Here is an 18,089-nt window from a genome sequence, read left to right on the forward strand (position 1 = left end):
TTTTCAAAAATGTCTCCCTATAGTCTCCTATTGTGATTTCTCAAAGTCCAACTTTCATTTCCATAGAATGTCATAGGGAATACCATGGATTCTATTATTTCTATGACATCCTACTCCAAACAGCATTAGAAGTTAGACTACAAATCCAGAATTTAAAGTTATGTTCTTTTTCTTGGAAGTAGCCCTTGGAACTTCATGGGATTTTCAGGTAGTCTCAATAAGTCAAAGGAAGACAAAAAAAGTGAATAATAAAGTTTCTAAATGAGCTATTCAAGATTTGGAGAAGTTTCTCATACAAGTGTCAAAAACTATAGCCTAAGTAATTATTTATATATTTATTTATTATTTGGATTTATATACCGCCCCTCTCCCAAGGGACTCGGGGCAGTGTACAGGGCAATTAAACACTATAAACAACACATAATATACAAAAATTAAAATGAAATTAAACCAATAACCCTAAACAATAAAACACATTCTAAAATTTAAATTTTTTAAAATTAAAGATCTAAAATCCCAGTCCCTCAGTCCAGGCCGGCAAGTTTAAATAGCCAAGTCTTCAGGTCGCGGCGGAAGGAGCGAAGGTCGGGGGCCATCCGGAGCTCAACAGGGAGCTGATTCCAGAGGGCAGGCTCACCCACAGAGAATGCTCTCCCCCTGGGGGCCACCAGTCAACATTCCCTGACCGACAGCACCCTGAGGAGGCCCTCTCTGTGGGAGCGCACAGGACGATGGGAAGTTAACACCAGCACCTTAAATCTCACCCGGAAGACAACTGGAAGCCAATGCAGCTCACAGAGCAGAGGTGTTACATGGGAGTATTGGGAAACCCCCATCACAACTCGCGCAGCCACAAACTATTACAGATGAAACTTCCATAGACATTTCATGTGTCATTTTATCTTATTAAATGGAGATTTCAGTTTAGAGCGTGGCTGAGAGGTTGATTTGCAGGGGATGTGAAACATGAGGCAACGATTGTTTACATGAATTTTTAAGTCTTAATTTTTATTACATTAACTCTCTTTTGGAGCATAATCTCTAAAGCAAATTATTTTGAAACTCTTGGGTTGCTTAAAAAGAGGAAAGTAAATGAGTAAAAAAAATAGAAATCATATAAATTATCTGAACACCCTGAAAATAAGCCTAGCTACAATATTGCATTGGTGTATGATTGGTGTTAAATATGTGGGCTTTAACATTCCATTTAGAAGATTACAATTGAAGATAAAGTAATTGGAAGATTGTGAAAGTTGCTATCTAAACAAGACAATTTTTTCAAGAATATTATAAAAAGGGAATTTGTAAATTCAGAATTTTTGTAGAGCTTCTGCAGGCACTTATTGAAAGGTGTTTGGAAACTTAAATGATAAAGAAAAGGCTCAGACATTAAAACAATGGTCCTCTCTAAAGATAGTTACAAAGAGAAGGGGTTATTCCCAGTAACTGAAGACATTGATTCATACATTAAATCTCAAAAACAGTCAAGAATTGCTGGTCTTTTTTCCCCAGGGGTATAACCCCAATAAACTCTGGTGACCAGGGCCGTGACATGAAACAAAATGAAAGGAAAAAACACACTATGTGAATGGTCTCTTGGCCCTTATCATTCTTGGACAGATATTATGAACATTATAGATAAGAGGACATCCAATATTCCAAATGTTGCTGAGGAGATAGCTATTGCCGGGAGATAATAAACACCAACCCCTACCACCCACATAGCTTTGGGATCCTTGTTAATAAATGAGGCAAATTTGAGACGTTCGTATGATTCCTGTTTGCAAAACAATATAGAAACCTTGGCAGAATAACAGGTGGTTTTTAATTTTTCCACAAAGTACTCATCTGATTAATTACTACTGAAAGAATTTATATCTACTTCAAATGATCTACTGACAATTCTTATCAAACTACCATGTTTCCCTGAAAATAAGACCTTTCCCGAAAATAAGCCTTGCTTGATTTTTACGGGCGTGCCTAATATAAGCCCTTCCCTCAAAATAAGCCCTAGTTAAGAGCCTGTGCAGCTGGCCATCTACCCATTCTGTCTGGTTCGTGGTGCCACCGCCATGAGGCTGGGGCAGGTGAGGGAAGGAGGTGAAGCTGCCCCATGCACCCCACACCCACTTACCTCATGGCCCCCGCAGTCAGGCCTCCCACGCCCCAATACCTACCTCATCTTGCAGTGATGGCACCAAAAGCCCCATCCAACAGGAGCGCACATGGCTGCCACTGGCCCACTTCTGCGGCTGCTTGTCGTCGCTTGCACACGTTGCTCCCAGGCTCTATTTTGCCAACAGAGACCTTCAGGAAAGGCCTCTACAGCTGAGAATGGAGCCCCGAGTTGACATGTGCGTTGTCCCCAAGTTCCGCTTTGCCAGCACAGGGCTTCAGGAAAGGCCTGAAACAGAGCCTGGGGCCAATGCGCATGTCAACCTGGGTCTCCGTTCTTGGCTGCAGAGGGTTTTTGCAAAAATGGCAAAAGGCTTTGCAAATGGAGGAAAGGCTTCGATTTTTCAGCCCTTACCTCCATTTGCAGAGCCTTTTGCTGCAAATCTCATCCAGGCCTCTGTTTGCAGAGAACAGAGGCCTAAAGTACTGTGAGATCACGCAAGATCAGTAGCAAGCAACTGCAGAAGTGGACCAGCTGTGACCATGTGGGCTCCTGGGCCCTTTGGTTTTGCCACTGTGAGGTGAGACAGAGGAAAAATAAGGCATCTCCTGAAAATAAGACCTAATGCCTGTTTTGGAGGCAAAAAGTATAAGACCGGGTGTTATTTTTGGAGAAACATGGTAGTCAAGATTGGACCACAGAAAAACATAGCATAGTATTTGATAATATTTTACTAATGTACAACCATTCCCAAATCTAGACTCATTTTATAAATAAGAGGAAAAAAACAAAGTAAAGTCTCAGGTGAAAACCAAGAAAATGAAAAATAGACTCAAAATCAAGTAAGGAAAAGCAGGAACTGGAAGAGCACTGCTATTCCCAAACAGGCTTCTAAACTTACAGTAAGTATAATAATCTATTCAAATTTTTGGGAACCGCTGACAAAAGAAACAACAGATCAACTAAAAAACCACCCAGGAAGAAAATGATAGCAAAATAAATTTCTTAATGAAGTAAGTAAGGTTGAAATGACCAATACATGTCTAATCTAGCAATGTTCAATATCTGTTGAGGACTTTATTATTGAACAAAATCATCTAGCAAATACCTCAAAAAGTTCCATGCAGAAGGTGATTACTTGCAACTAATAAATGCTAAGTTGGCATTTATCAGCTTCCCCAAACTTAGATGATCTCTCTTACGGGTGGAACAAAGATTAGATTTACTGCATATATTTAAAACTTTCTCCCCACTTAGATTTGTTTCAGATGATATTTACTGGTTGAATATTTATATGGCACATAGCAAAATTAATGGTAATTTTTGATTCTGTTAATATGACAAAAATGGTTTATCAATTTAAATATCTCCTTCAGGCAAGGTGGCTTGCATACCTACAGGTAGATATTTTAATAATGTTTCTGTATTATATGTAATGCTATTAAATTATCTTAATTCACATCTTCAACTGCAAATGTTCAATTGTTGAGTTATCCAGTGATCAAGAAAAAATACATGAAGTTGTATATGTACACAGGTAGGCCCAGTAGCATTCTGTGAAAGTATTCCAATTTATCTAATTTATACAGCCACCTATCTCATAGCAAGTGACTATGGACAACGTATCACAAAACTAAAAATAAATATCTAAAATCATTATCATGAACAAATATTAAAAACATTAAAAATACTATAAAACAGGTAACAAGAACAGACAAAAGGATATTGATAATAAATAATAATAATAATAATAATAATAATAATAATAATAATAATAATAATAATAATAATAATAGAGTAACATCACTATAGTTCACCTTCCCCTGACATAATTGGGCCTTGAGGGGCCTTCAGAACCTCAAAAAGGCTGAAGTCCTCCTCACCTCAGGGAGGGGGAAAAAATCCACACTGTAGGAATTTAACTGATTTTTTGTGGCTGATAGGGTAATACTGTATAACTTATTCAATAAACTTTAGATTTACAAAAAAAAGCAGTCTTGTGTCTGTTTACATTGAAGTAAGTCCACTGCATTGAATGGGATTAACTCCCTAATGTTAAAGAGCACAAACTTGCATAATCAAAGCTTCACCTCTCCTATATCTTAGGAAAGTAGAAATGCGCATGATTTAAAATGTCAATTTAAAATTTCCCTAATGATCAATTATCCCTCTTTTCAGTTCTCATATTTAAATGAGGCTTGCCATTTTACTCAGAGGTATCTCTGAGCACTTAGAACTTCTAAGTATTCTGATCTATTTTAGAATAGTGAAGTGCAACTGGCAAATTTTCTGATGTGGAGGTACCATGAATGGAGTCATATATTTCAAATAAACCAGTTTCTTGCTGATTAGCATGTTTAATGCATGGGATCCAGGAACACTTCCAGAGTCAAGGCAGGCACTTTGCTTCATTTTGGCATTAGCATTTCAAAGAAGCGTGTTAACTGAATCTGCTGGAAATATTGCAGAGAAAGAATAATGTCAGTCCAGGAATTCTTCTCTTCTTTGCTCAGCTCTTATTCTGTGAAGTTCCATAAAGGAACAGATGCTTTCATGAATGGTTTTCTTTGTTTAATTTAATTGCTATGAATGACATACGGTAGATACTTGTAATTATTTATTTGTTCAATTTACAGAACCACAATCTCAAGTACATGACTCTGGTCGACTCACACTAAAAACAAATAAATTATAAACAAATATTAAAATAAAACAAGAAATAAAGCACATAGCAGACAGACAATCATAAAAAGCCCTCAAAATAACCATAAAACAGGTTTCATTCCATACCCAGGACTCAATCACCAAACCACATTTATTTAGAACATAGAATAATAGAATTGGAAGGGAACTTGGAGGTTTTCTAGTCCAGCCCCCTGCTTGAGCAGGAGATCCTAAACCATTCCAGATAAATGATTGTCCAATCTCTTTGAAAGCCTCCAGTGATACAGCACCAACAACTTCTGAAGGCAAGTTGTTCCATTGGTTTGATTGTTCTCACCATTAAGAAATATCTCCTTAGTTGCTTTTCTCCTTGGTTAGTTTCCATTCATTCTTTCTCATCTTGACTTTTAATGCTTTGGAAAATAGTTTGACACACACACCCCTTGTCTTTGTAGGAACCCCTCAAATATTGAAACACTGCTATCATGTTCCCCCCTGGTCTTTCTTTTCATTAGACTAGACCAGGGGTCGGCAACCTCGGCTCTTTTATGACTCGTGGACTTCAACTCCCAGAATTCCTGAGCCAGCATAGCTGGCTCATGAATTCTGGGAGTTGAAGTCCACGAGTCATAAAAGAGCCGAGGTTGCCGACCCCTGGACTAGACATACCAAATTCCTGTAAACATTCTCTGTATGTTTTAGTCTCCAGTCCCTAATTATTCTTGTTGCTCTTCTCTGCACTCTTTCCAGTTTCTCAACATCTTTTTTCTATTGTGGTGACCAGAACTGGATGTAGTATTCCAAGTGTGGAATACCCGGAATACAAAATATTTATTTTGTATAGTGTAACAGAAGACAACATTAATGCATAAAAAGGTCCACTTTTTCACACACAAAAAACCCCAAACCAGACCTTCAAAGTCTTTAAAAAGGCCAGCAAGGGGGGGCCAACTTAATGGGAGAGATGTTAATTCAGAAGGTGGATACTGTTGTGTAGCCAGTTCTTTGCAGGCAATAAGTGAGACGGGAGGTTGCAAACAGGAACATGCTTTATTAAGGCAAACGGGAACAGAATTGAAACAGAGGCTGCTGCGCAGCTACTTATATGTCTGAAATGGTATAAGGTTTCCTGCCTGAGCAGGGGGTTGGACTAGATGACCTCCAAGGTCCCTTCCAACTTTATTATTATTATTATTATTATTATTATTATTATTATTATTATTATTATTATTATTATTATTATTATTATTATTATTATTATTATTATATGGTTGGCCACTAGGCGGCGGCCAATAGGTTTAAAGGAACCCATTCCCGCCCCAAATCATCCAATGATCTTCTTGGAGACAACAAGTCTGGCTTAGTCAGTGACCGTTACACAGACATAACATTGAGCAACCTTAAGCAGCATTCAAACAGACACGTGAATCAGTTCAAGTAAAAATCCCAATACATTACACCCCTCCCCCCTAGAATGTACAAACATTATTTAAGAATATAATCTTGTAGATATTGTGGTGGTCTACGCGACCATTCACAATGCCTGGGGGATCCAAGCAACTCTCTGTCTACCAGCTTGCCCACCAGGCTGGGTAGACCAGGACTCTTGGGTTCACGTGAGTTGGATTCACTCAAGTTCCTTTGGCTGGCCATTCCTGATTGGCCCAAACCAGAGTCCAATGAGGTATCTGTGTCAGCGAAGCGGTTGCCTTGTTTGGTTTAACCTTCCCCGTCAGGAGACCCATGTTGCACTCCCGGACTGTGTCCATCTATGACCACCTCCCCGTTGAAATGACTGAGTTCTCAGAGCATGTGAACTGCTCTGTTAGGCTGCCAGTTTCAGCTCTGGTTGCAGACCCGCTGTGTGGTCCTCGCTTAGTGACCGTTCTGCAAAACGCCTTCGCAGCTGATCAGTATGTTGGCAAATGACTCACCCTCCCTCCATAGCCACCTCGTATGAAAGGGGTCCCAAGATTTTAACAATTTTACCCAGCACCCATAAGTTCCCATGCCCGTAGTTCTGGCCCCACACTCCATCACCCACTTGCAACCCCCTTGGTGCCTTTGGGCATGCGGTGTCTGCTGATACCCAGTCAGGATGCAACCTGTCCAGTTTCATGATTAATCTCCTTCCCCAACAAAGCTCTCCTGGGCTTTTGCCCGTTGCTGTGCAAGGCATAGTGTGCTGGGAAAGCAGAAAATCAGCCAGCCTATGGTGCCAATCCTCTGAAACAATGCGCTTGAGTGACTCTTTCGTTGTACGCACCATGTGTTCAGCCTGCCCGTTAGTCGAAGGGTGAAAAGGAGCTGACGTTGCATGCCATATGAGGTTAGTCCTCAAGAAGACCTGAAATTCTGCCACTGTGAACTGGTCCCCATTATCTGAGACTAAGATGCCTGGAAGTCCGTGTGTGGCAAAAAGCTTTCTAAGCACCTGGATGGTCCTAGCAGTAGTCATAGTAGATATAGGAATTACTTCCAACCATTTAGAGTGGCTGTCGACCACTATCAAAAACAGCTGTCCCTGAAAGGGCCCAGCGAAGTCAATGTGAATCCTTGACCACAGTGTATGAGTCTCCTCCCATCGGTGGACAGGGGCCTGTGGCATCTCTGGTCTGGACTGTTGACACGTGTAACACTCGTGTACTTGGGCCTTGATAGCCTTATCTATCCCTGGCCACTAAAGGTAGCTCCATGCCAGTGCCTTCATCCGGACTATGCCTGGATGGCCCTCATGAAGAGACTGAAGCACATGGTGCCTTAATGAACTGGGACAATAACCCTACTCTCCCATAAGATGCAGCCTTTGTGAGCTGAAAGCTCATGTCTCCGTGTGAAGTAGCTCTGGAACTCAGATCCTGGGCTATTTTTCAGCCACCCAGTGTGAACTCATGACAACATTCTGCTTAGAATTCTGTCTGCGGCAGTTTCCACAGCAACATCCTTCATCTTGGACTCTGCAGGATGGATGCCCTCAGCATCAGTACGGAACCCCAGGAATTCAGTGGAAGGGACCCCAATTTTATATTTGTTCCTCTTCAGCTGTGCAAAACCATTGAAGAACAGCTTTGAGCTGCCTTGCAAGCACCTCAGTGGACTCACCGGCAATAAGTACATCATCAAAATAGTGGCAGACCCCCGGAATACCCTTGAGCATAAGCTACATAACTCCGTGGAAGATCCCTGGGGCTATGCTAACCCCGAATTGGAGGCATTTGATTCTAAAAGCCCCCCTGTGTGTTACAATTGTTTGTGCAGCCGCTGTGGCCTCATCCACTAGTAACTGCTGATAGGCCTGTGCCAAATCTAACTTAGCACACAGTACCCCCTTGCAGTGATGCCAAAATGTGGCTAACGACTGGCATCAGGTATGCGTGCTGCTGTAGTGCCGGGTTAATGGTGCACTTGTAATCAGCACAAATCCTGATTTCCCCATTGGCCTTAAGTGGCATGACAATGGGAGTTTCCCATTCACCCCTGTCTACAGGCTGTAGTACCCCTTGACTGACTAGCTTGTCCATCTCTGCATCGATTTTGTGTTTTAGTGCAAATGGCACTCGACGGGGCTTGATCCTAATGCGCATTATGGAAGGATCAAGCTTAAAGGCTATCAGAGGGCCCTTGTACTCTCCCAGGCTTGTGTCGAAAACATCTGCAAATTCCTCACATATTGACACCAAGTTTGCCGTTTGTGTCCGGTGGATCCCGGTTACTTGAAGGCCCAGTGCATCAAACCAATCAAGCCCAATTAAATTCATTCTCTGTCCCTCCACCACAATTACATCTAGGGGACCTGAAAACCCCTTGAATTTGACAGCCAAAGTGGCCTCGCCCTTTGACGGCTACTTGGCAATTCTGGAAGTCAGTTAGAATGATGTCAGACAGCCTAAGCTTGGCCCACCTCTTGCTGTGGTTGCACATGAACTGGAAAGTCTCAAGAGAAATAATGGATACAGCTGAACTAGTGTCAAGTTCCATCCTTCGACTTGAAGCCGCAGTTTTGGTTTAAGGGGGCGGTGAGCTCCCATGCAGCAGACACTCCTGCGACTAGAGCAGAACCCTACTCTATGCTGCCCCAGTGCCCCGGTACCTTTCCTGTATGGCTCGTCCAGTTGACAGTCCTTGTGGCGACCTCTATAGATGGCTACGATGTGGCCGGATTTCCCACAGGCCCAACACATGGCTGACCAAAATCGGCAGTCCACTCATTGGTGGAGGCCGCCACATCCCAAACATCGAAGGAAGGGAACTGCCTTGTAAAGAGTCTTCTGTTCTTTGTCTTGGTGCCGTTGAATCTTGTAGACTTCGTGATCGGAGTTGACATCTTCTCATTGCTCGGCATCCTCATGGTGGACGGCTTCTTTTAGTGGAGTGCTTTTGGTAGGCCGTAATGTCTTTACAGCCCCGCTGGTGGCTTCATCCGCCATAACTTCTTTTAAGGCTTCTTGTAGCAGGAGAGTCTCCTTTGCGAAAAGTTTTTGTTGGAGCTCTCTACTCCTTAGTCCACAGGCGACATGATCTTGAAGCCTTTCTTCCAAGTCCATGAACTGGCACAGGTGTGAAGCTTGTCTCAACACCACAATGAAGTCTGTGGCTCTCTCGCTGGGTTGTTGTACTCGCTGTTCGAAAACATGCCTCCACGCTATCACCGACAGCTTTGGTTGGAAATGGTCGCTAAGCTGTTTCTTCAGGTCTGCATAAATAATGGACTCCAGCTGTGCCAGTGAGACTAAGTTCTTTGTGATGTTGAACGTTGCAGTCCCACAGACACAGAGAAATGTTGCAGCCTTCAGGCCATCTTCGGCGACTTGGTTTGCTCGGAGGTAGTTCTCCACTCTTGAAATGTAGAACGACCATCTCTCCAGGTGTGTGACATTGAATTCCTCGAGCTTTCTGACCTTCCACATGGTGAGAAGTCTTCGCGGCTTGTGTCTCGTGTTGCCTCATGCTGCTAGCTTCTTCAAAGGCCCTGGGACTGGTCCTCAGGGCGTGGTGGTCTCTAGCGTGGCTTGCTAGGCAGATTGAGGCAGGGGAACATGGTCCCTGCCAGGCACTGTGCTGGCCTCAGCCCCTAGTGACTTCAGGCTCTTGCAAAGAAGTAGCATCCCACCTTCGTCGCCAGTGTTGTGTAGCTGGTTCTTTGCAGGCAATAAGCGAGATGGGAGGTTGCAAACAGGAACATGCTTTATTAAGGCAAACAGGAACAGAACTGAAACAGAGGCTGCTGCGCAGCTACTTATATGGTTGGCCACTAGGCAGTGGCCAATAGGTTTAAAGGAACCCATTCCTGCCCCAAATCATCCAATAATCTTCTTGGAGACAACAAGTCTGGCTTAGTCAGTGACCGTTACACAGACACACCATTGAGCAACCTTAAGCAGCATTCAAACAGACACGTGAATCAGTTCAAGTAAAAATCCCAATACATTACAGATACCATGGCAGAATAGCTCTTCTTTGGCATCCTACCAGCCAACCCTCCTTGGCTGATGATACTTGTAATATGCCTGTCTTGCTGGATCAGACAGGACACATAAAAGCAACCAGGAAGAGACACTCCCATAGATAAACCATCCTCGTGTGTTTAAAAGTAACTATCAGCATTTTGAACTGCATCTGTAAGCAAACTGGTATATTCTGATTCCTACCCAGACTCATGGTTACTGTACAACTGCTACATGTTTGTGAATTTTGGATGGAGATAGGCCGAAACATTAATTACACTTAAGTTATTTCTGATTTCTCTGATTACTTTTGTAACTGTAAATCTTCAGTGATGGATGGGTTCACACTGCCCATCAAACAGATCCCCTGTGCAATCTGGGCATCCTCTAAAGTCACAACTTTTGCTCAAGGAGCCAGTGGCAGTCGTGGCTAGGAGGGCCTTTTCATAGCTTTGTGCTGTGTGCCAGTTACACACATTCCTGAAACCTGGAGGCTCTGCTCCCATGATCTAGTCATCTCCAGACTGGAGTCTACATAGGGCTGCCCTTGAAGAGTGTTCAGAAGCTTCAGCTAATGCAGAATGCCATAGGGTAGGTTGTGTGTGTGCTCCTAGGCCAGCATATATTAAACCTCTGCTCTGTGAGCTGCTTTGTCTGCCGGTTTGCTTCTGAGTCTGATTCAAGGTGCTGGTTTCAACCTTTAATCTTTCATGTTTTTTATTATTATATGTATTCCATTATATATTAGTCATTGCAGTATGTATTTTATGTAGATGTCATTGTTTGATAAATATTTTAACAGCAATTTTCTATATAATAGAGTTAAACATGGAGATAGAGAAGTAGATATTTATCCAACACTTTATTCTCATTTAGTTGACTCTGAAGCCAGATCAGGTTGTCCTTCCTTTGGTTGATGAAAATGTCCAACACCAAACTACCAAAGGGATTATATACCAATATCCAGAGACAATTGCAAATATTGAGTTGGTAATGCAAGAACTACATTCAGAACCATTTTACTGGAGACTTCCGGAACAATTCGAAGGAAAGAAGGTAAAGAATGGGAATTCTAATTACAGTTTATATTTTGTCATTTCTTTTCTTTTTTCCCCAACAAAGATGAGAAAGAACTTGAAAGTACTAATAAAAATTTACTGTTTTATTGTCACAATCATAACTATTAATTCTCTCTTTCTTATTATTGTACATTAAAAGAGAAACCAGATAATGATAATTCATTTTATTATTATCAAGTTAATTAACAGAATTAAAAGAATTAAAAATATAGTGTAACCTCATAATTAATAATCATAGTAATAAGGGTAAAGAGGAAAAAGGAAATGAAAAGGAGTTTTGGAGTATCATATTAAAAATAGATTATCTTCCCCCCCCCCTCCAGCCCAAATATTCCTATTGCTTAAAAGCTTTTCGTTGCCTCTTTGTCAGGAAGAAAACCTAATTCAAATATTGACATGTCCGCAATCCACTGCTTAAAGTCATGCATAGCTTTGTTTTTCTAATATTTTACAATAATTCTTCCAGCCTGTCTCCCTATTTGAAAACAAAACTAAAGAATGAATTCTGTTAAGAGACCTTCATTGGAAAGTATGACTTTGGGGCAGGTCCAAATTTTTTAGCTCATGAGTTTGTACTATTCTTCTTCTAAGAAGAATGTCAGAGATACAGTTATGTTACCTGATATCTAAAAGAAAGCTATATGGAACAAACTTTTAATTTTAGAATATAAATGTATAATGTGTACTCAAAAAGTTAAAATCGTGAGGGGAACTGTATTTGTTTCAAAGCTTCATTTAATACTTGAATAATTCCCTTTAATTATCATGCTGAATAGAATCACCCTGAAGCTGAGGAAGTAGTATTTTAATAGGGGGAAAAGTATAATAATAGTATAATAATCCAAGTGCTTGTGTCACTTGACCTGTATTTGTTGTGATTAAAGGTAAAGGTAAAGGTTCCCCCGCAAATGCGTGCTAGTCGTTTCCGACTCTAGGGGCCGGTGCTCATCTCCATTTCAAAGCTGAAGAGCCAGCATTTGTCCGAGGACGTCTCCGTGGTCATGTGGCCGGCATGACTAGACGCCAAAGGCGCACAGAACGCTGTTACCTTCCCACCGTAGTGGTCCCTATTTTTCTACTTGCATTTTTACATGCTTTCGAACTGCTAGGTTGGCAGAAGCTGGGACGAGTAACAGGCACTCACTCTGCTACGCGGCACTCGGGATTCGACCCGCCAAACTGCCGATCTTCTGATCAACAAGCTCAGCGTCCTAACCCACTGAGCCACCGCGTCCCTGTGTTATTGTGATTATTCAGTCCCAAACTCAGTTACCTTTTAGTTGATCTAGCTTTATCAGCTATACAGAGAAACAAAATAATACCCTTAAGGAAGCATAAAAGTTCCAGCAAGATATGCACAACAGTACTGAGATTCCCATAATGGATAAATGGTTTGTAAAAGTGTCAGAATTGGTAGAAATGGTAAAACTGATCTATTTTGTCATGGGGAAAACAAGCACTTCAAAGAAAAATAGATTTTTAATGGATTTTTTTGCTAAAAAGAAGAAAAAAGGTCATTATAAATTTATGAATTTAATTATTGAAAAGATGAAAGTAGGAAGTCAATATATTTTATAATGTTGGTTTCCATTTTCCTTTTTTCACATCTTTTTTGTTTTTTTCCCTTTAGATTTGACTTTTATTGTACACAACATTCATAATTATAAATTTAAAACATAGCATAAAAGTTCCCACATTATCAATTTTCTACTCTACAGTAGCTTATACTAGCTGCAGGAAATATTACAAACTGAAAAAAATATTCAGTATTTTAGATATGCACAGGAAAAATATGATGGCTTGTTTTGTTTTTTATTTAAATAGACTTGGGAAATAAACTCCAAAGTCTCATTTTATTTCGTTATATAGGTCTTGTACTTGTATCTGATACAATGAAAATCACAACTTTAATAATTCATTTCATGCTAACTGAAAATATTCAGAGCATCTTCAGATATTCACCATAGTATTGGTTATTTCTTTGTATTTCATTTTGATTGCCTGTATATTATTATTTATATGGTTTCTTCTTCTTTGTTAGCTGATGGCTTATGGAGGAAAGCTGAAATATGCTATCTTTTTTGAAGCAAGGGAAGACACAGGTTTTGCAACTTACAATCCTCAGGTCATAATCAGAGGTGGGCTTCCCATACATACACGAATTATTGTCAGACATGTGGTCGCTCCTCTGAATGGCCAGTTGACAAGGCATGAGATAGAAATGACAGAGGTAATGTTTCATTCCAATTTGTTTTGTCATCGGCCCTTTGGAAACAGTTAAATCATTAGCATTCCTGGTTATTATTTCCTTTTCAGCATGAGTGGAAATACTATGGTGATAGTCCAAGGATCACACAGACTGTGACCCGTGAGGATTTCATGGATGTCCTGTACAACATTCATTACATACTTATTAAGGCAACTCATGGAAGATTCATGAGACAAAGCAGGTAATCAGTAATACTAAACACTAGTACTAATCATCAGAGATTGATTCATTTTCATAGGAAAGTCATAATGTATTTTTCCACACTGTGTTATTTACATCGAGATCCATGGGCTTAAACTTGCCAGTCTATGTAAGATTCCAGCTTTCTCTAGCAATAGTAAAAGGAAAATAATAATCCTGTCAGAAGATGGAAATTCCCATATGGCTCAAAACCTAGAAATTATTCTAAAAATTGAGCTTTGGTTAATAATGATCAAATCACACCAGCAAAGTCCTAGCAGCCAAGCCAGCTTATCAGTTCAGAGCACCTTTTCTTAACTATGAAGCTTCTGTCTTCTACTGTCTTAAATTGCCATGAATTTTGTACCTCCTTCTTGCTTTTTTGCCTTGGACGTTAGCCTGCACTTCTTCTATTCTCTTAAACCTCTTCGGGTAGTACCCAGCTGTCCAAGATCTAGTTGGTTTTATTCAGTATTCACCTCTCTCATATTATTGTCTGCCCAAAGTCTGACTTGTACTTTTGAGTGAAATCTCTGAATAGCACCGTATTTATTTCTAAGTGAAGATACTTAATGTCAGAGCATGCACAGTCTTATTGCACGAGATAACCCAGGAGTAAACACAGTAAACAATGGTCTATATTAAATAGTGGTTTCTCTTACACTATCTACAATATCATACACCAGGAACAATACACATACACATGCTAATAGAGCAGGATCCAACACACCATAGTTACAGCAGAAAACAGAAGAGAGAGAACACATTAGCGGAGCCTTCCCTTTATAAAAAGGCTCTTAAAGCCTTACATCTTAAATTACATAAGCTGGTTAGCTGTTAAATCAATATTTATTTATTTATTTAATTGATTGATTTTATATACTGCCCTATTCCCGAAGGACTCAGGGCGGTTTACAGGCGAATTAAAACAATACAAATAAATACAATTAAAATAGAATTAAATTAAGACTAGCCCACAATTAAAACAAATTAAAATTTAAAATTTAAAGTTAAATTAAAACCCCCTCAGTCCAGGCCAGAAAGATCAAATAACCAAGTTTTCAGGTCCCGGCGAAACGAGGAAAGGTCCGGGGCAGTCCGAAGTTCTACCGGCAGTTCATTCCATAGGGCAGGCGCACCCACAGAGAATGCCCTCCCCCTTGGAATCACCCGCCGGCATTCCCTAACCGGCGGAACCCTAAGGAGGCCCTCCCTGTGGGAGCGCACAGGACGTTGGGAGGCTGATGCTGGCAGCAGGTGCTCCCTGAGATAATCTGGACCCATGCCATTTAGGGCTTTATAGGTCATCACCAGCACCTTGAATACCTTGACACTTAAGTTTATTTACATGTTCTAGAATGAAAAAAGTCCCAAGCACCTCTCCACCAGCAATCAGCACCCTGATTCGCATAGATTAGCTCCAGGATTAACATCAGACCCACAAACAAGTAAACAATACCCCAATCAAGAAACTGCCAAAGAAACCAATAGCAAACAGCCCAACCAAGGAATCACTCTAAGACCACTCTCATCAACACTGACAGGGCATACCACTAGAATTTAAACTGTCAGCAAACCACACTCCTTACTAGCAATAATGATGTTACCTGGTTTGGGTAATGAAACTTCTGCAAGAAAACAAGCAAGTTCAGAGCACCAGGGGCCCCTCATTTCAACCCTGAGCTACAAATATTATCCTTTATTGAAAAAAGTTTGTCATCTTCATAATGCCATTGTTAGTAATGAGTGAGTTTTTTTCAATCAATCATTGATTCATTCATTTTTATAGATGACAATCACACAATTTTAACTGTTCATGGAAGATGATTAATAATGTTACATGGCTCTACTGATGGATAGATCACTTGCTGGGTATTAGTTATTTGCCAGCTGTTGATCATCGGTACCAACCTATGAACCTATGAACCATAGCACTGAAAGCTTCCGTAGTTTATTTGAGTTTCCTATTTTTATAGATGATGGATGCTCATGTGTACTTGTGAACTCATTTTCTTTTAAAAAACATAAATCTTCTTTGGTTATTCATATTTTCTGCTAGCAAACTCTAGTATGGATAGCCTATGTGCCATATTGGCATTAAGTATATTTTATTTCATCCATACTTTCTGGGCTGATTTAGAAAGAGCTATATTCAAGCGTGATGAAAAACTCATCTAATCTAGCATTCTTATAACATTTTTATAGGAAACTAAATGTCAATGAGAAGCCAAATAGTATAACATGAGTATAACAGCATTCTTCTGCTATTATCTCCCAGCGACTGGAATTTTCTATGACACAGGGCCATTGTAACTGATAATCTTAGTAGCACTATCTTCTACAAATTTGTCTAATTCTTATTAAAGTGTCCAATTCAATAGCCTTCAGTGCATCTTAATAGTAACAACTTGCATAGATCAATTATTTACTCTCAGAATAAGTACTTCATTTAATGAAAATATAATTGAGTAGTTATTATTTAAAAAGTAAATAGTGGAGCACTGCAATTCACACAATCTGAGATATATTAATCATTTTTCTTCATGGATTTGTATTTATATTTTCTAAAGTGTGACATTTGTAGCATCTATCCAGAAGAATATGAGAAAAGACATACTGCTGTAAAATAAAAGGATTTGAAATCAGTAATTAGGGCACATTTATTCACAGCTTTATGCTTTCTATTGCCCTTTTCCCAGGCTATGATCCCAAATCTCTCCAAATTATAAAGTTTTATCCTTTGAATGTAATTCAATGGTTTAAAAGTATGGTTCAATGCTACAACACCTATCTTATTTTTGAAAGATGAAATGCTTGGTGTTTAATATTTCCTGTTGACATGGATGGAAGACCCCCATCTTGAGACATAAAAAAACTTATATTAATTATATAAATTATATAAATATAAATAGGAAAGACAAGTATCTGTTTCATCAGCATTATTGCCATTAATTCCTTACAGTGTCATTTCCAATACATTGTTTAGACTGAGTAGTTTAAAACTAAGCCCACAAATACTTAATATGTGTGCTTCTCTGTGGCTAAACAAGAAGTCAGGTGAACCCAGATATTCTGATTTCAGTTTCATAAACAGAAGCTGCTATGACAGTACCTAGGGTTTATGGGACCTGGAGACCAAAGCACCTAGTGGTTACAAAATAGCTTATTCCTGCCACAGAGCATTTTCAGCACATTGTGTGACATCCACACTGATGGTCAAGAACAGGTCTTGAAGCAAGAAACAGTGCATAGGCCAATAATAATGAAACTGACTATTCACACATTGATTCTAGGTCATATAAAAGTGGGATTTCTAAAATGTTTATAAATGCAGCCTTGCAGATCATTGATATATTGCAGCAAAACATTATAAGAAAACATCGTGCTGACAGTAGCTTCAAGTGTAAAAATAGCTTAATTCCAGCAGCGCACCATATTAGCTATGTAATTTAGCAGCAGCACTAATCATGTTTCTGCATGAAAGCAACAGTATTACAGTGAGTGATTCAGAAACTGCCATTAAAAAGCCAACGCAAAACATTTTTCTCCTGCTGTGTTAATTTTGTTGTTCCCCTTTTTACATTTTAGGACTGAACACTGAAACATTTCTTACAATAAATGGCTGGAGGTTGTTGTTTTTTGTTTTTGTTTTTCAAGAGAACAGACTAATACAATTAATCTAGCTGAACTGGAACTATGGGTTCTATTTTACTATTAATTAATTCCAGATTCCTGATATTGATCGGGTGTCAGAGTTCAAACTAAAATCCACTAAAGATGTTCCAGACAGCAGTCAAGTCTTGCTAGCCATGAGAATTTAATTTAATTTAATTTAATAATATTTATATACCGCCCTTCTCCCTGAGGACTCAGGGCGGTTCACAGGGCAGAATAAAATACTAAATACAAACATTAAAAAAAGATTAAATGATTGCCCAAGTTAAAACAATTGGAATACAATTCTAAAAACCCCAAGATAAAATTAAGACACCAAAAATAAAACAACCCCACCAATCCCCATCAGGCTAGGCCGGCTTGTACAAACAGAAACGTCTTGAGATCGCGACGAAAGGAGCGAAGATCGGGCGCCATCCGGAGCTCTACCGGTAGCTGATTCCACAGCTCACAGAGGAGCGCCCACAGAGAAGGATCTCCCCCTGGGGGCCACCAATCGACATTCTCTGATCGGTGGCACCCTGAGGAGGCCCTCTCTGTGGGAACGCACAGGGCGCAGGGAGCTTGATGCCGGCAGCAGATGTTCCCTAAGGTACTCCGGCCCCATGCCATGGAGGGCTTTGAACACCGTTACCAGTACCTTGAATCTCACCCGGAAGACA

General features: G+C 40.1%; 1 protein-coding gene across 1 annotated transcript in view; it reads left to right on the forward strand.

Moving 5' to 3' along the window:
- Nucleotides 1–18,089, forward strand: part of LAMA2 (laminin subunit alpha 2) — a 460,887-nt gene that overhangs the window by 308,926 nt on the left and 133,872 nt on the right. The window contains exons 25-27 of the mRNA XM_083379924.1: nt 11,101–11,280; nt 13,345–13,533; nt 13,620–13,753. Of these exons, the coding sequence (XP_083236050.1) occupies nt 11,101–11,280; nt 13,345–13,533; nt 13,620–13,753 (503 nt within the window). The remainder of the gene's footprint in view (nt 1–11,100; nt 11,281–13,344; nt 13,534–13,619; nt 13,754–18,089) is intronic.

Source organism: Vipera ursinii, assembly GCF_947247035.1.
Source record: "Vipera ursinii genome assembly, chromosome: 1".
NCBI lineage: Eukaryota > Metazoa > Chordata > Lepidosauria > Squamata > Viperidae > Vipera > Vipera ursinii.